The sequence below is a fragment of the Serinus canaria genome, chromosome 20 (assembly GCF_022539315.1).
Source record: "Serinus canaria isolate serCan28SL12 chromosome 20, serCan2020, whole genome shotgun sequence".
NCBI lineage: Eukaryota > Metazoa > Chordata > Aves > Passeriformes > Fringillidae > Serinus > Serinus canaria.
In genome coordinates, this window is record NC_066333.1 from 6538373 (window position 1) to 6560989 (window position 22617).

The 22617-nt window shown below is 45.5% G+C and overlaps 1 protein-coding gene across 5 annotated transcripts in view; it reads left to right on the forward strand.

The window, feature by feature from the left end:
- Positions 1–22617, forward strand: part of EYA2 (EYA transcriptional coactivator and phosphatase 2) — an 87962-nt gene that overhangs the window by 60426 nt on the left and 4919 nt on the right. For 4 of the 5 annotated variants that reach the window (XM_030233458.2, XM_030233455.2, XM_030233457.2 and 1 more), the window contains 7 exons: positions 1132–1259; positions 1730–1813; positions 14058–14147; positions 19564–19622; positions 20430–20590; positions 21517–21631; positions 22215–22336. In XM_030233458.2, the coding sequence (XP_030089318.2) occupies positions 1132–1259; positions 1730–1813; positions 14058–14147; positions 19564–19622; positions 20430–20590; positions 21517–21631; positions 22215–22336 (759 nt within the window). The remainder of the gene's footprint in view (positions 1–1131; positions 1260–1729; positions 1814–14057; positions 14148–19563; positions 19623–20429; positions 20591–21516; positions 21632–22214; positions 22337–22617) is intronic. The other variant, XM_050982251.1, reaches the window with a different exon arrangement.

Here is a 22617-nt window from a genome sequence, read left to right on the forward strand (position 1 = left end):
AAAGCTTAAGTAGTTTATGGAATTACTGGTGGATTATGATCCCCCAGTGTCCTGTTCAAGAGCAATCTTCAGATATCACTTCCCTGCTAGTTTTCATTGGCGTGCAATAACATTTATATAAAACACCACACAATTTGTGGATGATCACAGTACACACCCACTGAAGGTCTGCTGACTTAAAAAACAAATCTGAACATCTGTGGTTGCTCTGAAAGAAAAATAAACTAGCATTGTTATTTAAAAAGAAGTGATCACAGAGTGCTCTAAAAGCAGTTGGAGGATTTTCCGTTCCTTAGATCTTATCTCAGCCTTTTTGAGAAAGGATCATTTCTAAAAGGCTTCCTAGGCACAATCCCAGCTTCTCTGAAGAAGAGTATGGTTATTCTAGGAAGTTGCAGAGGCCACAACTTAGCAAGGTGTAAAGAAAAATATGTTTGAAAAGGATTTGTAATGTAAGGTGAGTGAAACCCAGACAGATCTGTGAAACTCAAGCCAATCAAAACAGATCCTTTATACATGGGAAGTTTGCTTTTAACTGTGTCTTCTCAGTTATTTCTAAAATACTGTCCTCTGAGAAATGGGGTAAGGCTCAACCGGTTAGTTCTGTATTTTTAAATAAAAGTTGATGTTGAAGTATATTTTCATATATACTTCATATATTCATATACTTCATATTAAATATACTACTATATATAGTCAATTGCATTAATTAATTTTAAAAAAGAAAACAAAACCAAAAAGATTTGAAAAGCAATCTCAGAAGTGTAATTGATCTTGGGTTCTGTTTCTATTGCCTTTCTAATTTCTGTCTTTGAAAAGAATGGGGGGGGAGTAACATTCCAAAAGTTTTTTTTTCTTCCCATTGAAAATTTTGATAAGGTTTTTTGAAGTGACATGTCCTTTTTAAAATGTTATATATGCAGTTTTGGTGATTCTTGAAATTGTTTTAACAAATCTTAGGAATTAAAACTTACTTCTCTTACACTGTTAGCTGTTGGTGTGAAAAGAGCAAGATTTTCTGGTGGTGTTTTCACAGTGTTTCTGTTGCTTTTCAATAAAAGGTTTCGTGCTCTAATTACAGTGACACAATGCAAAATTTAGGTTTACGATGGAATTTCTTTCTCCTAACAGGGGAATATTCAACAACACCAGCAAAAGATGTAGAGACAGACAGACATCACAGAGGGTCAGATGGCAAGGTACGAGCCCGGTCAAAAAGAAGCAACGATCCTTCCCCTACTGCTGACAGTGAGATTGAGGTAATAACTTTGATTTGTATTCCTTTGGTACATCCAGCAAGGATGAACAGTTGCCTCTGTTAGCACATCTGAGAGACAGAACAAAATTAGTAATACAGCTGGAACCTGCAGGCAAGAGTAGTCAAAACAATTGCTCAGTTTCTGTGTTATCAACATCTCAAACTATTCTTCATACCTACCCTTTTTTTTTTTCCTTTGGGCTTTTTGTAAGTCTGATGTTTTGTTCCCCTGCCTTGATAGGCAACGGGGGATTTCTGTGGTTGTTAGGAGATCAGGCTCTTGGGATGGCAGTTCCAAAATTCCCGATGTTTCATTTTGCCTGCTTTCACAAAACATCCAGCCAGTGCTCCAAATGGCTCGAGATCTTAAAAATCTCTAGTCCAACAGGACATATTTCCTGACTGAACCTGTTCTTGCAGTTGCTTAATATGTAACTATATTTCTTTTTTCCACCCCATCTGTCATCACAGCGTGTGTTTGTATGGGATTTGGATGAGACGATAATTATTTTTCACTCCTTACTCACGGGAACCTTTGCATCCAGATATGGGAAGGTAAAATTTAATTTTTTTAGCATTACTGCTTGTCCAGCCAGATTGTGTCGGGAACTGTGGGGGCAGCTAATGAGCCAGCTTTTCAAACAGATGCTGCCTGGTTTATTCAGACATATTTGTATAAACGTGTCCTGTGGTATTTCCTCTGAACATGTGAAAATTTAATTTACCTCCCTTTCATGTTGCAAGTAGCCCCTTGTTTTTCCAAAGCTTGTGTTGTTCAGCTGCCACTTGCTGGGATGTTCTTCCAGTGTCTGTTGTCTGCAAGAGACAGCATCCAGCAGCCAGGCTCCAGGAACTCCAGCCTGAATAAGCTAACACTTTTTTTGTTAGACCAGTGTTTTCTTACAAATCTTAGACAATTTTTTAAGAGAGATTTTGTGTTCCTCTGTCTGGGTTGCCATGAAGAACTGGCTGTGCTTCCCACATTGCAGCCAGAGCTCACATTTCTAAGGGGGCTTCAGAAACACATTTAGCTGACCATACTTGAGATATCCTCTTTGAAATACAGGCAAATCCTTTTTTTTATAATAACTGTGGCTGAGCAGCCTGAACTTGGCTGCTAAGGAAGAAACACTGGTTCAGATTTAGTACCATATGCTTCAATTTCTTCCTAAGGCAGCTTTTTATGATAAACACCTAAGTCACTTTGAATTACAGAATGTCAAGCACTTTTAAATGGGTAGGAAAAAAGACAATATCATTACCTAATTAAAGGTGGATGACATAGTTGGCAGCTGTTTCCACACATGGCTTTGAGCACTCAGCTTCATCAGGAGACTGGAAAATAACCCAGCTTCTCTCCAGAAAGCAGAAATATGATTTGACATCATTTCATGGCTTTACCAGCTGTACTTTTTTATGATGGTTATAACAAGCTGAACGTGTAATTAGTAAGATAGATTTATTGTTCACTGTTAGATGTGCACGGTTGTAAAGGATATAAAATGGTGTTTGTGGTGTGGAAGTCTACTGCAGCCCTTGGAATGCTGCTAACACTTCTAGCAGCACCCTCTGGAAACCAAGCCCGTGTTTGCAGGCAGGGATTTACCCAGAGCCATGTTGTACAAGGTAATTGAGGTGGTGACTTTTCCCAGAGAACATAATGAACGAGGTGTGCCTGTGTCAGCTCAGACCTACTGCCTACAAACACCAGAAGGAATTAGGCAGGATCAGGAAACAAACTCAGGGTGTGCAGATCTGCTCTGTGGTCGAGCTCAGCCTTGGGTAGGGGCTGCTGAATTCCTGAGGAGAATTCCCTCAGTGGGCTGGCTTTGTCCTAGCACAGCACCTCTGGAGCAGATGCCTTCACCTGCTGCCTCCTGCACACCTTCAGAGGGTGTAGAGTTGGAATCTGCTCTGTGGGGGCTTCTGTTGGCTGTTCCTTTATTCTAATGCAGAGGATGATATAAACAGGATTATTTTTTGGAAGAATCAATCACCTTTTCTGTTGAGTTACGATGGGTTCCTTGAGAAACTTCTCTAGAAGGACTTTTTTCTTTGCAGTTCTTCATTTGTTTCATCAGTATTAAATTCCTCAGGACTGTCCTGTAAGGGAAATGGTTTATAATACTTAGGAAAGTATTACTGGCTGGTGGCTTGATCCAAAGACAACCAGAGGCTTTGGTGGGCTTTGGAACAGACCTTAAACCAAGAGGGAAATACAGCACACTCAGGCTGTCCTGGGAACTGTTAAATAGCAGCACAATTCAAACCTATCAAGTACAAGTGAAGCAGGCAGAGGTTAATAGTTTCAGAATCTCTTACTTCAGTAGTGTAGGAAGTGTTAATCTCCAAGTAAATTAAGTATCAAAGCCAGAATTCTCCATAAAAAAATTCACATGCCTGTAATTAGACATGCATGTGCTTATAATGAAATCTCTCACGTGGAGATCTTGGTTCACTCTGTCTTCCTCCAGAAAAGGTGTGAGTTGATGTCATCCTGACCATGCCCTGGCCAGCATTTATCTCCCAGTATCATCCTGTCTGTTGCACTAGTGGAGCTGCAGGTGCTCAAAGAATTAGTCTGTGAAGTTGTTCAAGCTGAAGAACAACACTTCTTTCTGGGGTGATTTTTCTTGAAAGATGGGAGGAGGAACAGCAGCCACAGCTTCAGAGATTTGGGTCTGAATTCCTGTGTTCTTTAGCTTAGACCCAAATGGTTGTGTCTGTTGCCCCTTCCTTGGTGATGGCAGCAACAGGCAGCTGTCCAAAAAAATGAGAAAAAAAAGAGGAGAAAGAACTCAGAAGAAGTCATGTTATTAATGGTTGATGCTTCAATGCATATTTTCTGATCTGACTTCATGGGAAAATTCTCTTTGTTTTCTCTGTGGCTCTTAACACAGATACAGCCTCCTCAGGGCATTGAGAGTTTCTCTCAGGTGTTGAGAAAATACGTTGCCCACAGCACCAATAGCAGTTAAAACCCAAAATTTACTGAAAGTTGAAGCATGAATGAATAGCCCAGCCTAGGCTGCTCCTTTTTTGTCCTCTCTTTCCAAACCCTTTGCTGTAGCCCATGAATTGCAGAGTCATCAGAAATTTGGTCTTCATTTCTTTGCAATGGGGTGGCAAGAAAAGGCAACTCCCCAAAAGTTCCAGAGGCAGGAAACCCTGGGTATTATGTCCAGGAGGGTTTATAAAACCTGTTCTGCAGGTTTCTGATCACTGTATGGGGGCAGAATATTTACATCTGCTGAGGTCTGTAGGCACATGGTAGACCCTTGTGGCTTTTTGTGGTGTCCATGGAGCCTTTTTAATCCCTTGTGTGTGTGTGATGGAGCTCCTGCTCCACAGGGAGATGGCTGCAGGCTTGGCCGTGCCAGCAAAGATTTGTTCCCATTTCACTGACTGAACATAGTGGGGAAAAATGGCCCAAAATCTGTAACAGTGCTGCTGGGCTTTTACAGGAGTGGGGTAAAAGTCAAGGGGCTTGTTTGACACAGCCAGTGAGCACAGACAGACTCATTTGGTGGTGGTAACTCAGAAACAACATGAGGAGGTTGCCTGCAGTCCTGTGCCAAAAGTAATCATGACTCTATTCCTCTTTCCCCGACTGGGTTATTTGCAAGATGGTTCCATAACCTGTCTTGTCTAAGCCTTAAAATTTCTCAGACTGAAGGAGATGCAGAAATTTTTGTTCAAGTGTTATATTGCAGTTTCATTCTCATGCTTTTTGAAGGACTGGTATCAAGGAAAAAAGGGAGCAGTGGGTGTGTTGTTTTCCCTAATTTGAGGGAGCTCTGTGAAGCCAGTATATTTTCATAGTATTTTGTATCATTCCAAGAATGTGTATTCTTGTTCTGTGTTGCATCCCCACTTCTTGGGGTTGAGACTTGTGAGTAGAGTAAAAACTGGAGTTAAAATTCGTCTTTACATGCAAGATACTCCAAAATCCTGGAATCAAATGACAAGGATTTTGTTTTATTCTGGGCTTAGAGATTTGTACACATAGGACAGTCTAAATTCTTGAACTGTGTTAGATCTTTATCAGCACTTAGACAGTGCCTGCTGATACCTGGGAGTTCAGACCTGTAAAATTCCCTGCAAGAGCCATGCAATTTCTGAGATGGTTCAGCATTTGGAATTAGCTCCAACTAAGAAAAAAACACACTACACAAATGTGTAAAGCCCATTATGTCCTGGTTTAAAATCGTGCCAAGCCATGCTCTGGGTGTTGGTTGACCTTCAGAGGAAGGGGTGTAGCTCCCCTGTGAGACTGCCCTGGGAGTGGGGCTGTGTGCTTGCTCTATGTGGAGCAGCCACTCTGCATACAGGGAGGGCTTGCACTGTGCCTCACAGGGCTTGTTTGAGGCAGGGGCTGGTTTTCTGTCACATTTTTTTAATGCCTTTGTGTTTCAGAAGTGGCAGCATGAGGTTGGCTCAAGCCGTGGGCAGACAGGAGATGCCCTGAGCTTTCCAGCCTGTGCAGACATGGGCTGGGCCTCTCTGATGAGAGACTTGCAGTCACCCAGGAGAGGTCCACCAGTCATAGCAGGACCTTTTGGAGAGAGAGCAAAAGTTTCTGCTTGGCCCAGTTGAGGACAGGACACAAATAAGATTTTCTAGCTTTGGAACAAGTGTTATGGCTGCTGTATGCTGGCTGTGATCTGGACTGTCTTGTTCTCACCAGAAGTGGGGTTGTGGATCTAAGAAACCTTATTCCTCAAAAGTTTCACTGGCTGTTTCATGTTCTTATGAAAAGTTTTCCTTTGAATGAATTATAATTTCCAATTAAAAAAAAAGTCATTGAAAAGTTCCTCCTTGGCTCTACTCGAGATCCTTGTAAAACCCTAGGTTTGATTTTTTAATTTCTTTTTTTTCCCCCTTCCCTGGTTTCACTGAATGCTTCAAGTAGCTTGTGCTTTTCCCTGCTTTGTTCTCTCACAGGACCCTAAAGCCAGGACCTGATTGAAGCACCATGGGGATTTAATCAAACCTGCTGGTGATTCATTCTCCTAATGGCCCAGCCTGTCCTTTACAAACTGAGAAGGAATAAAACCCCATTTTATTGCTCGGCTGTTAAAAACTATTTGTAGAAGTTGCTAAGGTTCAAATCAAAAGGGGCCTCCCTTGAGAACTATTAGTTAATTCTAAGTGCCAGGGCATTGCTTTTTTCCCCTTCTCTTGCTTGAGATGTGGCCTTATATCATGACTGCTGTTCAAACATCTGAGACTTTTCCATGCCTTTGACAAACATGAGCCAAAGTGCTTAAGGACATCTGTTTATTTTATTTCTTTAATGAGAAAACCTTCCAATTTCTTACTGGCTCAGCTGTGTTTATTTACATTTTGTTAGTCATATGTGTGGGGCACCTTGGGACGTTCAAAACCTGCAGAGGCCTCTGCTGAGGGCTGCTAGCAGGCATCCTGGGCAGAGAGGCAGAATAACCCTTCCTAAGGAAAACACAGCCCTTGGAACTCCATAAAATAGATTTTCAAAACAAATAGAGCCTAATTCACTCAGTAGATCATGGATTAAGTCAAGATGAATACAATTTGGAAAGGATTTTCTGAGGAAGTTGGAGATTTTTTTACCCACTGGAGGCTAAACCTTGTGTTTAATGCCTTTTTAAGTTAAATTAAAGAAGCATTCAATCACTGCAGGTAATAAAGAAGTCTGTTACTTTAGACATGCTGCTATATCAATTATTTAGCTCATGATTGGAGAGAGGGGAGTGAATAATTCCAGCCATTTGATTGTTTCAAAGGTGTATTTTGGGAGCAGCCATCTGTGTTTGTCATCGGGGTGGGAAGCAGCAGCAGCAGCAGCAGCAAAAGCAGGTCCCAGCAGGCTGGAGGTGGGCACAGGGATGCTCTGAGCTCCTGGGGATGTGATCCCTTGTCCTGGAGCTTAGGGGAGCAGGAGGGGTTCTGAGCAAGCTGCACACGTGGCATTTGGGGCCATTAAAGGATTATTTTTGACATAAAATAAATAGCAGGAACAATGCTGGGGTGTTAAACAAGCTCAGGGAAAGGGAACCTGCTTTCCAGTATGGCTGAACTGGGACTGAAGTTTTAAGGGGAAAAGTTTGAATAACCAAGGGGACATGACTTCTTTTAGGGAGCTGCATGTGCAGGGTATGTCACTGTGCTGGGGATCACAGTCCATGGTGTGTTTCCACCAGGCTTTCCAGAAGTTTTGTGTTTTTCACAGGGCTGTCAAGGGCTTTCATACAGAAATTCAGTGACTTTCCTGTGCTGAGGAGAAGGAAATGAAGATTAATTTGGTTTAAATTCCACTCCCTTTTCTGAAATGCATGCCACGTACAGTAGAAAGAAATTATTTGTAGGTTTTTGGTCATGAACCTTTTGTATTACTAAATAAAAATAATTCCCATTAATCCTCAAGCATCATGGCCCAGCTTTTAACCTGTATTTAAGTACATATTCCCACAGGACTGGAATCCACCTGGATGAATTAGTGTGGTCCTTGCTGCCTGTCCCTAAGCCTTGTTCCTTTGCAGAGGGGAAGAGACTTTTCACCCTCTGTGTGACCCTAAATGTGAGGATTTAGTGGCCTGTGTGCCCATTTGGGATTGGAATGATTTCCATCCATATGTGAAGAGACATGACAGTGAAAGGAGTTGTTCAGTGAACAGTAAGAACGTTCAGAAGTGTCCCTAAATCACAGGAAGGGTGAACATGCAGAGGTATCTGAAGAAAAGGGATCCAGTTCTATTTGCTCTCCATCATGGCCTTCCCACAAGGTCACCCTGTGCTGTCCCATGACACTAATCATTTAAATTCAGTAAATTGTCTGATAAACCTGGATGTGGCAATGTTCTCATAAGCAAAGTCTTTATTTTGGTGGGGAAAACTTTGGACCCTGAAAAACTGAGGGGTTCTGTTTGAAAAGGGATGTTCCTTTTCAAAAAAGCCTGAAGTGTAGTCCCTCAGGTAAATCACTTCTGAAAATGGCTTTTGGGTCCTCACTACTTTCCTTACTTTGAACAGCTTTTCTCACAAATACTCTCGCTGGGAGAGCTCTGGGAGGCTCAGTCTGCTGTAGCCTGTGTTATTAAAGAGATGAAATTGCAAGCTAAGCTACTTAAGTGTAGCTAGTAAAAGAGTGAAATGTGGTTTTTTTCCTGAAAAAGACATGAATTTACTTGAACTAGAACTCGTGCACGTGGTTAATTTCCCATTATTCTGGGAAAGTCTTGTTCATGTCTCAAATTTTGATCAAGGTATAAAGTGTTACAAGGAAAGGATGATTATTCTCACAGACTTTTTTTTGTTCAAACATGTGGCCCTGGTATTTCTATCTTTGAATTTTTTTTATTATTTTTTTTTATGCTACAACCAAGCTGGTCCATTTTCCAGGCGTTTCCAAGTAATTAAACCCAATTAAAACTATTAAATTCTTGCTTTTGGTGACAACTTTGTTATTAACAGATAACCACAAGGAGGAGATTTAACTTGGAAGGCCCTTGATTGTATCCTAATCCGTCTCTCACCTCTGGCTGACACCTGTGGCAGATAAACCCTATAGAATAGGAGTCTGCTGAACACTCTTAATTAATACTTTCTTCCTTGTAGAAAAGTAATTATTTGCTCACGGCATAAATAGGTATTTGGCAGGGATTTAAAAGGGCTGATTAGTTTTAAATACTGGGGCTTTATTTTGGTGGGGTTTTTAAGGGAGGTGGTGGTGTCTGAACCCAGGATCCACTGACTTTGTCCTGACAATCTGAATGTCGAGTTAATTGTCACGTTGCTGAAGAGAAGCAGAGTCAGACAAGAAGCAGATTTGTTATCTGCCCAGAGGAGCCAGCTCTGCCCCTTTGCTAATGGCCTGCAAGTCTGAACAGGGAACTTGCAAGGCAGAGGGTTTTGCAGCCAGAGCTGGAGTGACTTGCACTTGAGAGATTGCCAGAGATAAATCTGCTTCCCTCTTCCTTTCAGAGTCCCATGTGCAGGAAGGGAGAGCTGGCTGTGGACAGGAGCCTGCACGAGCTGCAGGTGTTAACACATACCTGTCTTCCTAGTGCATGTTCTAGGGCAGGTACAAGCAGTGCATGGAAAATCAGTCTGTGTTCCAGGAGATCTGGGGGAAGGTGGTGTTAGTGCAGAGCCTTTGAGGGGTGCTGGGGGTGCAGTTTGAGTGTGACCCAATGCCCCAGGGCTGTGTTAATGCAGAGCCTTTGGGAGGGTGCTGGGGTGCAGTTTGAGTGTGACCCAATGCCCCAGGGTGGTGTTAATGCAGAGCCTTTGGCAGGGTGCTGGGGTGCAGTTTGAGTGTGACCCAATGCCCCAGGGCTGTGTTAGTGCAGAGCCTTTGGGAAGGTGCTGGGGTGCAGTTTGAGTGTGACCCAATGCCCCAGGGCTGTGTTAATGCAGAGCCCTTGGCAGGGTGCTGGGGTGCAGTTTGTGTGTGACCAATGCCCCAGGGCTGCTGTGGAGGTAGAGCCAGCACCTCTGGCAGGGAGGGCTTCTGTGCAGCTCAGCTCCTGGAGGGGCTCTGGGGACCAGCACGGTGCACATTGCAGCATCCTGGCAGCAGTTAGAGCTGATTTGGGTGTGCATGCACACTGAAGGCTGTTCAGCCAGGTCATTTTAGCAATCTTCTGTCATATTATTACTTGAAACAAAGGTTAAAAATAAAAACTGAAACAGAATTTAATTTTAGGTGAGGTGCTACTAGCGCCAAGGATGTAACTGAACTCAAATTGTAATTTTTAAAACAATTCACTTCAAATGTAGAGAACTACTTCAAGGGTTAGAAACAGTGCATGCAAGTGGCCAAACTAAGAGCAGCACTGGCAACCAGTGTGTGAGCTTGTGCCACTGGGATGTGAAAGAAAATGAGCTCCTTGCTAAATGAGGGCTTTAGTTCTTCCTTTACAACACAGAGGCTGCTGCTGCTGCCCATATTTTCCTCAATAGGAATATGTGCAGAACAGGCAGCAAAGTTCCCCAAAGCAAGTGGGTGTTGGGGGCTGGCAGTGGCTCCCCTGGAGTGGAAATTGCCTCCCCTGGAGTGGAAATTGCCTCCCTTGGAGTGGAAATTGCCTCCCTCACAAGGGGTGGCCGTTGCCAGCCGTGGGAGCAGCCCGTCAGACACAGCAGGGACGTGTCCAAGGATGCTCTCTCGAGAAAACATTTCTGATCAAAACGTTGAAAAATGTTGGAAATGTTTCAAAATGTTGAAAAGGGACTTATTCTCTCTATGTTTTGATCACTTGTTGTTTATGAAGCAGCCTTAGGGAGTGGGGGCTTTTTTACCTCTCGGTTCTCTCGAGGTGTGCCCTGAGGAGGAATGGGCAGCTCTGAAACTGTGACTCCTGGTCTTGAGAAGTGGGAGTGGAGGGTGTGCTGAGAAGGAATGAATAATTCAGAGTGATCCTTCCCTCCCAGTGCTTGTCTCCCCCAAGTTTGCGTGGGAGGCAGCTGTGGGAGCCCTGCATGGGAGGATCAGGAATGCTTGCTCTGAGCACCAGGGGTTTGCACTAGAAGTAATTTGTGGGGCTGTTACAGTCTGACCCTGAAGGAAACTCCACCAATGGAGCATGGCAGAGATGAGGCATGTGGGGATACTCTGTGCTGCTGTAAGTTTTATTTACAAAAGGAGTTTATTGCCTGTTTTGCACCCCTGCCTCTCATTGTCCTTGTTTGTGAAAGCATGACTCCTGGATTAGCACAGGGAGGACCTGGCTCTCCTAAAGTTACTAAACAAGCACTGAGAATCGAGTTTTTAGATTAATCTGTTTTCACTGCAAAAAGTGGTTCCTGGAGGAGATTGGATTTCAGGCTGTCTGTGGTCCTTGGGCTTCACAAGCATCAGGAAGCATTGGCTGCATGTGTTAGTAAGGAGCTCATTCCCAGGGCTGCTGGGCACACTTTTCCTGCAGGAGGATGTTAGCAGGGATCACTGGGAACTTCCCATTGCTCTGCTGAGCTCACACTGCTCCTGCATGGGCACCACTGGCAGCACAGAGATGTCCTCTGGTGGCACAGGGTTTCTGTGCCTAGGAAGAGCATACATCAGCATCTCCACACAGGTTTCATAATCCTCTTTCTGATGATTTACACACTGTACAGAGGATTTGGATATACCAATCTCATTTTTTGGTGCAGCCTGATTCTTTGTGTTTATTCCTCCTTGAACTGACAGCTGTAGCAACTTTGTCTTTCCTCAGGGTGGGCACAACCTCTGGGACTGGTGCTTCTAGTTGCTACAGCAGTGCAAATAAATAACTGCTGGAGGAGCCTGGCCTCCAGACACCTCTGTCACACTGGGAGTGCTGGTTGGCCTTAAAACTTTATCAGCCTCTTTAGGACTTGGAATTGTGCCTTGCTGTGGGGGAAATGTCCACACTGTGGAAGCAGTGGTGCCAAATCATTTCCCCAAATGACTTCCCCTCTGGGTGGTAAAGTGCATTTTTCTGTTTTGTTTTCATTCCATCCTATTCTGTATCTCAAGAGAAAGATTTTTTTTCTCCCCCCACCCCCCCTCTCATCTAGAGTTTGGATTCCATATTGTTTAGTTAAAGAGAAGGTAACTTCATACACTGGAAATGTTTCCTACTCCCCATTAGTGATTAATACCAATAAAGCTAAAATGAAACTTGGAGGATAAATGACAGATAGCAACCAATGAGATTTCCTGAAAGAGTTTTAAAAGCTAATGATCCTTGAAATGTATAAAAATAAATTGCTTCATTAAAAACCATTTTACAAAATAATTTCTTCCTAGCAGCATATTTTCTTCAAAACAGTTCCCCCGTGTAACTACACCTGGGTAGTAAAATTTGATTCAGTGCTGTTCCTCTGGGGCCACAGGGAAATGCCCTGGTTGGGTCTGTGTCCCTGTGCCTCATCAGGGGAGCAGGTTTGGGGCTGGAAATGAGAGACACGTTCAGGGCAAGTCTGTTGGAGTTTTTGCTTTGTGCCCTTGTCTGTGGGACAGCAACAAGAATGTTTAAAGTGAGTGACAGAGCTCTGTACTGGGCACAGGGCTTGTGAGTCAGGCATGGCAGGAACCAGAGCCATCCTGCTCTAATTGAAGAGAACTTCCCTGGGAATGTGCAGTAATTAGCTGGGTGTGTGGTACACCCTGTGTCAGCAGTGTCTGCCCCAAAGGTTGAAATGTGCTCACCCTCCCTGCATTGTGCTCCCTGTTAGAGCCCCTCACTCAGGTCATTACTGCAAGAACAGGACCCACAGAAATCTGCAGAAAATGAGAGCAGAGACTGTGTTTAACTGGGTGGGTTTCCTCTGCTGAAGCACACACCATGCTAAAGCAGGGCAGATTTATACATCGAGATGAGAGCCCTGACCTACTGAAGGTGAATTAACATCTAAAAGAAAGTTCTCTTGTGGGAATGTGGGGTTTTCCCAAGTTGTCTGTTGTTCAGTTTGAACAGGCCCAATGCTTTTGTGCTGTGACTGTTTATCAAATTAAATACAGATTATTTTTGCTTCTGTTTTTGAGCTGTTTAATGAATTAAAAAATGCACTGCTGGTAACTGTTTGGGTCAATGTGTTTCCGTGCTCTGGCTGTGGATTTAGGAGCCAGGCTAGTTGTTTGGGGGCAGGAGGGGTGGTTGGCTTGCTGACTTGGTGGGGCAGTGAAGTGACAGCCCTTTCACAGGCTCAGTGCTGTCTCAGCTGGGAAATACATTCATTTTCTAGGATGAATTAACCAAACTCACATATGTAGAGTTGCAGGTAGCATCATCCTTCTCCAGGGGAATTCACTTAAAGGTTTTGTCACTGCTGCTGGCAGGAGCAGGGTCTGGGTGTGAGAAAGTTCACATGTCCTTACAAAGGGGCAGGAGATGGTTGAGAGCTGCCAGCACGTGCATCTTCACATTCAGTGGTTTAAAAATGCCACAGGCAGCCAGAGCTTCTGCACCACGTCCTTCCCTTCCAGGAGGAGGTTTGGGACCCTCCTGGGAGGGGCTGAATCAGACCCACAGCTGTTTGGGCTGGAGCTGCTGGGCCAGGAGAATCCCAGGGAGCAGTGGGCACAGTCAGGGGCACTGGGATCTTTGCCATTCCCAACACCAGCTGCAGTGACAGGTGAACCTGTCCTGCATTTGTGCTGTGTCTTGTCTTTTCTTTTGTTTTTTCTTTTTATTTCTTTTTTTTTCCTTGTAAATTTCATGGCTTTGTTTGGTTGGTTTTTTAAGCACTATTGTTATTTGGTGTAGCTGCAGTTGGAGCTCTGCAAGGCTGCTGTCCTGAGCAGCAATAGTTGTACTGGACAAGGATTTTACTGTGTAATAGTTGGGCTTCCATGGGGGATGGGGCTGTTTTAACTCTGCTGATGCTGGTAGATAAGTAGGGAGCTTCAGTGGGAATGGAATTGTTGGTCTGAAGGACAAGTCAGGAAAGAATCACCCTCTGCATGTTCTTGCTGGGTAACTACCCCCAAACCAGTCACTAATGATGCTACTGGAAACCAACTTTTTGTCTAACCTACTGAAGCAATTCTTGCATAGTTTCAGGTGTTTAAAGGAGCTTTGTATCATCTGAAGTGTGTGGGCTGTTGGTGGTCAGGGTGAGTCACAGACATCCTTCAGAGAACAGAATTTGTTTATCTAGGAGAGCAAGAGAAAGGATGGGAAAATCATGTTAATGTTAAAATACACTTGGGAGGTAAAATTACTTTAATAAATGTATCTTAAGAAATAGGAATGTGCAGATCCTGGGTTTGGTCTAAGATCTCCCACCCCCCACACCCATCCCCAAAAAAGAAAATCAGAGTGAATGGAAACCCCTGATTTTGCCCTGACAGGACACCACAACGTCTGTGAGGATAGGTCTCATGATGGAAGAAATGATCTTCAACCTTGCAGACACACATCTGTTCTTCAATGACCTGGAGGTATGTGGCTGCTTATTTTATTTAGCATCTTTCTCTGTAATCATTGGCATGAGGTCTAGAAACTTGGGGGGGTTTGGCCAAGAAACTTTTTATTTTTGACCCCAGAGAAGTGGACCTTAGTTGGCTTATTGGAAACATCCCTTTGACACCTCCATTCTGTTCAGGATTTCTTTTTTTCTAAATACTCAGTTAAAAGTGATGGCTTTTTGCAGATCCACTAAGTGTGATAATGAGGTCATTGCTGCTGCTTCTCCTGAAATTTGCTGTTTAATAATTTTATTCAGGCTAAATTGGCATAGATGCTATGGGGGCAGACAGCAATTAGCTGTGAGCCAAAGCAGAGGTTTTGAAGATGTTGCTGTGTTTTGAGGAAGGTTTTGCACAGACAGACAGACAGACAGAGCAGGAGGTTCTGCTCAGGCCCAGGAAGGCTGCAGGATGAAGCTATGGGAGTTTCAATGTGACAGAACCAGAGGAGGAATTTTTCCTGCTGTTGACGTGGTCAGACCTGACTGTCTCTCACACAAAGCCAAAATCCTTTAGGGTGTGAGGTGGGATGCAGGCAAAGGGGTGCTGGCAGAATGCTGGGGAGCAGCTGTGCAGCAGGGCTGGGAGTGAGCTGGGATTTGCAGCCTGGATGGCTCAGGTGCAGGGTGGTAAGGTGGGGTTTGAGCTCTGGCCACCTTGGGATCAAAACTCTGCTTGGAGGCATTTGGAGAAGAAAAACCTGGCATCCCTGGGCAGGCTTCTGTTGGTCTTTATTATTATTTTTTTTCCTTCCCTTGCAAAAGGAAGGATTTGTTTCTGTGCCAGATGAAAGGAGAGAACTTTTTCTGTGCCTGAGGAGTTCAGTGGGAATTTCTGGTTCCTTCAGTGCTGGATTGCAGTGTGGTCCCCTCTGTCAGGGGAGGCACAGCCTTTCCTGCCACCTGGCTCTCGCAGGCTTGAGGTGTCACTTGCTGAGAATTGGTATTTCCTTTCAAAGACAAGCACCTGAACTGACAGATTTTTCCTCTTTCAACTTTTTTCATGGGGGGAGTTTGTGATGAGGGCATGGAAAGTACAGAGTAAAATCTTTCTCTTAAGGGAAAACAAAAACCAGAGCTCCTCTTTTGGAGTCCAGGGCATTATTTAAAAAGTGACAATATTTACTACAGAACCATCACCTTTCATCCATCAGATTTCAATATGTGATGCAACAAAGCTCCATGTTCTGCACAGGGACCCTCCAGAACCCCTCTGCCTTTCCAGACTTTTGCAAGAATTACCATTTTAAAATAAGTTTTCTTCTTTTTCACTTACTGCCCTAAAATTTTAAATGAAGCAGCAAATTGTCTGGCCTTCATCAAATTGTGCACACTTGTCAGTCAGTAACAGCTCTGGGCACTGGTGGTTTGGTTTTAGCTGAGCTTTTTCCATGAAAAATTGATGGATGATGGAGAATTAAAGAAAAGTAAACGTGCCTTACAGAATTTTACTTTCCAAAAAAGCCATGTCAGTTTGGAGGAATTTGCAGTAACAGAGTCATCCAGGGTTACCCACCCTACTCCTTCATTTAGGATGGTAAATAAAAGCCACCTTTGTGTATTCACAGAGTGGTATTTCAGGATCATACATCACTGAGTACTGGGCTCAAAAAACCGCAGTGAATGACATCCTTAAAACAAAAAAAGGGATTTGTAGGAACCAGCACAGGAATAGATCCAGCTGTGGACCCACAGGCATTCCCAGGTACATGAGCACCATCATGTGGTGCAGGGCTGGCCTGTACACACAGAAGGAGCTGGAACTGCTCAGGGCAGAAACCATTTCTGGCCATCTCTTGTGCTGGGGCAGGGTGGGAGAGCAGGGAGAGTTTCCATCTGAAACCACAGCAGGAGTTCTCTTAAACACTGAAAATGTTTCTCTGGCACAAATCCAAGTTCACCTTTTCTGGGGGGGTCTGGCAGACTGGAATAACCAGAGCATGGCTGGCCTCAGAACTGACAGTGGAACAAGGGGAAAGAGGAGAAAATGTCACCCATCCTTTCCAGAGAGGCTGGTTGGACAAGGAAGCCAATTCCCTTGCTTTAGCACAGGGGACAGGTTTGTTCTGCTGGCTGCAGTTTGCAGTGCTGTGCAGAGGAGAAGGTGCTGCCAAAGCCCTTTGAAGCATTCCCAGGAAGTGCCTGAGGAGGACAAAACATTTGTCCATAGATACAGCAAGGTTTGCACAGCCCTTGGTAGAATTTGTGTCATCCTCCTTAGTCTGGTGAGGGTGTGATGTCACCTGGCAAAAAACTGACTTCAAAATCTGAGGGAGGAGCCTGAACTGGAATGCAACCTTTTTGCTGCCCAAACACAAAGAAAAGAAGATTCTGAAACTCTGGTTAGCCAGGGCTTTATCTTTTCTTAGGATCTACCCAGAAGGGATTCAGGTAGTTGTTTCCTGGGTGCATTTAGGCTGTGCAGTCCCATTCAGATGGAGCCATTCAGATCCATCCTCTCTCAGTGCTGCAGTGCAGCACCAGGATCCAGCTGAGTCACCCCAAAACTCGGGGTGTTGTGTGGGAGGAGGCTGATCTCTGGTCCCCAGGGCAGGGGGTGACTGCAGAAGTGTTAAACTCCTACTGAAAACTCTGAGTCTTTTACAGAAAGGGATTCCCTGTCAGCAAGGTAAGTCCTACAGGCAGATGGAACCCCTGCAGTGTGCAGGTGGGAGCCATGCAGGGTGTTTGCACAAAGGGCTCTGATCGTGCTGCAGAGTGTGTCAGCAAATATTCACCTGGCAGCAGATATTCTCCCTCTCTGCTCCCCTTTCTAGGGAACTGGGGAGAAAAGAACTCACCCAGGGTTAAAAATCACAGAGAAGTTAAAATACAAGCTCTGGCCTTTCCAGGGTTGTGCTTTTTTTCCCAGATGCCTTTTGTTCCCAGTACAATGCTGGCTAAAGAACAGCACCTTCCAGCCCCAGCCCCTCTGGAGATGTTATTGTCTGGCTGTCTGGAAAACAGGTATTAAGGACAGGAGGACTGACAGGGGGATGAGGAACTAACAAACAAGGGGATTAGTGTGTTTACAAGCTGCTCCCTTTGGGAGCCATCCCTGGAGGTTTTGTGTTCTGGGAAGTGTTAACCCCTCCTAATGAGGGATGCAGGCTCCACTGATCAGTGAATCCATGAGATGTTTAAAGCTCTCCAGCACAGTCCTGATCCCCAGACAGGCTGTGTGTGCCTTTTTCAGTTGTTTTTATACCTGCACGAGACATTCCTTGGGAGTATTCAGGGGGAATGTGAGGGATAACAGAGGCAGCTCTCAGGAGCCCTGTATTATACAAGGAGGCAGCAGAGGCTTGCTCCAAGCCAGCAGTGCCATTTAAACAGCTCAGCCTCCTCCAAACGTGGCTGGTCCCACCTGGAGGCAGCTTGTGCAGCATCCAGAGACAGCCCAGGAGTAAAACCAGCTCAGAGCTGCAAGGGCTGGCTGAGGTCTCACACACGTGCCTGGGGTACAGGCTGGGTGTGCCACACACCATCCACCCTGAGACCCCAGTGCAGAACCAGCAGGGAGGGCTCACACGTGTCTGAGATAGAATCTGGGTGTGCCACACACCATCCACCCTGAGACCCCAGTGCAGAACCAGCAGGGAGGGCTCACACACGTGTCTGAGATAGAATCTGGGTGTGCCACACACCATCCACCCTGAGACCCCAGTGCAGAACCAGCAGATGTGAAGCCTGGGCCAGGTCCCCATCACAGCCTTGCTGCCATTCCAAGGTTCCTCCTTGCAGCAGCTGAGGGATCTGGGTGTGTGTGGCTCCCCTCTCAGGGATGTCAGGGAAGGCCTGCAGGGATGAAGGACCAGCCTGTGGCAGGGCTGGAAGGTGCAGGCTGTGGCTGGGTAACTGGAGCAGCGATGAGGTAGCGTCTCAGGCAGTGTCAGGGTGTTTTATTAACCCAGAAATGTGATAGCTACTGTTGTCACACTTCAGTGTACAGAACAATCCATTCACAAACGAGGAAAGCAGATCCCTGCACAAATGCCTTTCCCCTGACCTCATGCAGTCGTACAGCTGAAGTGGAGTGGGCTGAGCCCAGCGTGGTTCACAGCAGCCCCTGGGGCTGGGGGAGAGGGGTGCCAGCAGGGACCTGCTATTGCATTACACACAGCAATATGTACTCCAGGGATGGGCTGGTAAGAGGGCTGATGAGATGAGAACAAGATGCAGTTGTGTGTCATTTTGAGAATTATCTAAAATGCTGCAGAATAATCTCATTATTATGGATAAGAACTATCTGTCATGTTTTACCATTGACAGAGTTTGGTTACTTGTTTGGGGATTTCTTTTTCATTTTTGAAAGGGGCTAGTTGAAAGTAATTCATCAAACTCATCATTGTGTAGGGAAGGTAAAACAAATCCTGTGGTTTGCAGAATACTGAAGTGGTAAGAATTACTGCCCCTTGGTTAGCTGCAGTTGTTCTGACTCCAGAGTCCTGTGGTACCAGCTGTCACAGCTTTTAAACCCTTCTGAAAAATCAACCAAAATAAAAGATAGTGTTCATCAGCTTGCAGGCTTTCTGTTCTGCTCTCACCTGTAAGGCTTATGGAGAAAGGAGAGTTAAGGTGCAGGGGGAAACTTCCCAATTTTTCTCTTTCTAATCTTAATGCTGAGACTGGGAAAGAAACCAAAGGAATAACATTTCTGACATTTCTGAGGCAGGGCCTCCCCCATTCGAACAATGAAGGATTTTGGAAGATAAGATCTGGAGCGCAGCAGGCTGAGCTCCAAGTGTATATTCTGGTTAAATTTCCTGTGCACAGATTTCCTCCTTACTGACACACATTATTCCTCAGCTCCCTCTGGGGCTGGGGCAGTGAAGGAGTGTTTGGTGCCTTCAGTGCTTCAGCCCAGCTTCCCTGCACATCAAAGGAAGCTCAGCCCCTCAGAGCAAACTGGGAAAACTCCAGCAGGATGGGCAGGACAGGCTCTCTGGAAATCTCCCTGGGACAGATCTTCTGCCCTGTAATTATCTGGGCACACACCTCCTGTCCAGAGCAGTATTCTCACAGGGACAAAGGCTGCCAAGTCTCTGCCTTATCATGCATACAGAGTACAAAAAACTCAACTTTCCTGGCTAAAACACAAGCATCTCCATCTCTGTCTGCATAAGGAGTTCCACTCACTGTGTTATTCAAGAGCTGCTGTGCCCTTAGATAGCAGCAATCTCACACACACTCTCTGTCTGTTCATATTTTGTGCAAGTGCTGTGTGATACTTGTTGCTAACATTTAACTGGCTAGACTACAATACTAGCAAATTGTAAGATTTTATCTCCTTGATATTACACTTGGAGTAATTTTGCATTACATTATTTCAATTTTTTCCCCCCACAACATTTACTCACTGTTGTATTTTTTTTTTTTTTGCCTCCTAGGACTGTGACCAGATCCACATAGATGATGTATCATCAGATGACAATGGCCAGGATCTAAGGTATGGGGTCTCCCAGGATGGAGGCTGCAGGACAGGCAGTCCCCAGCCATTTGGACATAGCAGGGAGCTGGCCAGTGGTTGTCAGACCTGCACTGTCTCCTCTCCTGGCTCCATGCTGTCTGCATTTATTGAGCACACACGAGCACAGAGTCCCCTCTCTCACATTGCTGTGCCTGAGCCTTCTGTCAGGCCCTGACTATGCTGAGCTTTCAACCATTCTGGGAAATATATCTAAATTAGGTTGTGCTCCAGTCAGAGCACACCAGCTTCATGTATAATTTAACCAGACAGTTGTCACAGCTGTCACCAAAACGCTTCAAAGCCAGACTGAAAGGTTTCCCTCTGTCCAGTCTGTAGTGAATGGGCTTAGCAATGAGGAGCTGGGCTTTGCCATGCCAGATCCTTGTTGAAACTTGTACCCAAACTGCACCAAACATTGCCCTTACCTGTGTAAGTTGGGTCACCATGTTCACAGAAACTGCTTCTGCACAATTCCATCTGCTTTTCCCAAAGTTTTGCCTGCAGAGCAACAAAAGGAAAAGAATGAAATGTGCAGAACTCACATTGAGCTTTGCAATTAGTGGTTTTATAGATGATGATTGTGAGAAATTGATGCAGGAACAGAACATTTTTTAGATCTGTGCTGGTAATTGTGCTGAAGATGAACTTCAGTTCTGTACAGCGTGTCCTGCCTGTGCCTCTGCTGCCACTTGTCTCCACGTTTCTTTGGAGCCCTTTCCCCTCCCTGCTGGTGCTGTGCAGGCTGTAATTGCACTGACCTCTCCCCTTGCCTCCTGCCTCTCCCAGCACGTACAACTTCTCTGCAGATGGCTTCCACAGCTCCACTGCCAGTGCCAACCTGTGCCTGGGCTCGGGCGTTCACGGCGGCGTGGACTGGATGAGGAAGTTGGCGTTCCGCTACCGCCGGGTCAAGGAGATGTACAACACCTACAAAAACAATGTGGGGGGTAAGTGCCAGTGCCCAGGCACCAGCAGGCCTCTCATCCTCCCAGAACCTGCAGGGCCATCTCTGGAGGAGGTGTGGGAGCCTCTTGGTGTGAGTGCTGCACAGTGAGCTGAGCAGTCACCCTCAACGTGGTTCTGCACAGGGCTTGTGGGAGTCACACTGAAACACCTGGTTAGTGCCTTGAGAAGGACTCAGGTCTGGTGGGGGGATTTGTTTTGTTATTTATTTGCCAGGAAAGCAACCTTCTCCAATTTTCCAGAACGTTTAGCAGGCAAGCAAACAGTTCAAAACTAAATATGCCCTTTTTTTATACACTGCATGTCTGATTGCTGCCTGGAGGCTTTCTTTTCTTATAGCAACTTGTTTTTAACTCCCCTGAAAAAATACCACCAGAAATCAGGATTCCCTGGCTTCCCTCATCTCCCCTTGGAAGACAGGTCTTCCAAGAGATTCTCAGCTTCCTTTTCAGTACATCAGTGCAGGTTTCCTTCTGACTAGGAAGAAGCAAAACTCAAAGCATCACCACAACTTATTTATTGGTTGGAGGACAAGTCTGCATGCCCTGGAAATGGGGCATGGCTTTTCAGGAGAAACAAAACCATCCTGGCCCCAGGTGTGTCTCTGCCCAGGTCACTGCCCACTTTACACAGCTCTTCCATCTGCTTGCTCACTGCCCCTGCAAGCTTTATGCTCACTCCAAGAAAAGTTCCAGGGAGGTCCTGCCATGTGTGCTTGACTGAACCCTTCCAGCAGAGGGGAAGGGAGCTGAGCTGCAGCAGCTGAGCCTCAGAGCTCAAGTGACATGGCAGTGACAAAGGGAGGCAGTGGCACCAGGGCCAAGAGAGGGGCAGTGGGAGAGTTCAGAGCACAGGCAGGTGCCCGTGGCATTCCCATGCAATTCCCTTTCTGTGCTTTCCCTGCTTGCAGGTTTAATAGGAGCTCCTAAGAGGGAGACCTGGCTGCAGCTGAGAGCAGAGCTGGAGGCACTGACTGATCTCTGGCTCACCCATGCTCTGAAGGCTCTGAATCTGATCCATTCCCGGTAAGAGCAGCTCCAGGAATTGCCTGTGGGTTTGATCCAGGAGCTCCTTTGCTTCCCTTGTTTCCCCCTCTAAACAAATTGAGACACAAATTGAGAGGGCTTTGCTGGCCAGCCTGTGGGAGGCCAGTGTCTGCTCATGTTTGCCAGGCTGAGTTATCAAGGGTTGGGGTGAGCTTGGGATGGTGAACTGAGCAAAAGCAGAGCAGTCCCTGACCCTGCCTTTCCTTGGCCCCCTCAGCCATGGCTCCATTTTCAGGTTTACAAAAGAGGAGGGGGAAGGAAGAGCCCTTGTGTCCCTGAACAGAGCCCAGCATGGACATTACTGCATTGTGTTCAAATTCCCACCAGAGAGGTCCTGGCAAGCTTGCAGTAAGGCTGCATCACTGCTGCTGGTTTGGTGGATGTTTTTTTCATTCTACTGAGCTGATCAAAGACATTTCTGGTACTCACATTATCTCCCTCTGGCTGCAGAATCCCTCCTTGGCTCAGGAACTTCCAGTGGCAGGAAGGGTTTGCTTCCTACCACCTCTCAGTCCAGGGTGAAAGAAATAATCCCAGATTTCTAATAACTTCTGTTTCCTAGGCCCAACTGTGTGAATGTGTTGGTCACCACAACTCAGCTTATACCAGCTCTGGCTAAAGTGCTTCTCTATGGGCTGGGCACTGTCTTCCCCATTGAAAACATTTACAGTGCAACAAAAACAGGTAAGAACAAACTGTCTGAGGCCTCACCTGAGGCAGGCTGAAGTTTTGTCCCTAAGTCATGCAATGAGTGAGCTTTTTTTTTAGCTCCCTACTTAACAGATGTCTAATTCACATCCTGACTCCCACACTTAACCCAGTACAGACTGCAGGGGGAAAAAAGTCTAAAAAACACTTCTCAAGTGTCTCCAAGGGGAAGTGAGCCAGATCTACAGAAATTTACCCAGCCTATGGAGCACTGACTGCCTGTGGGATGTCCAGCTGCACCCAGCTGGAGGGAAGGT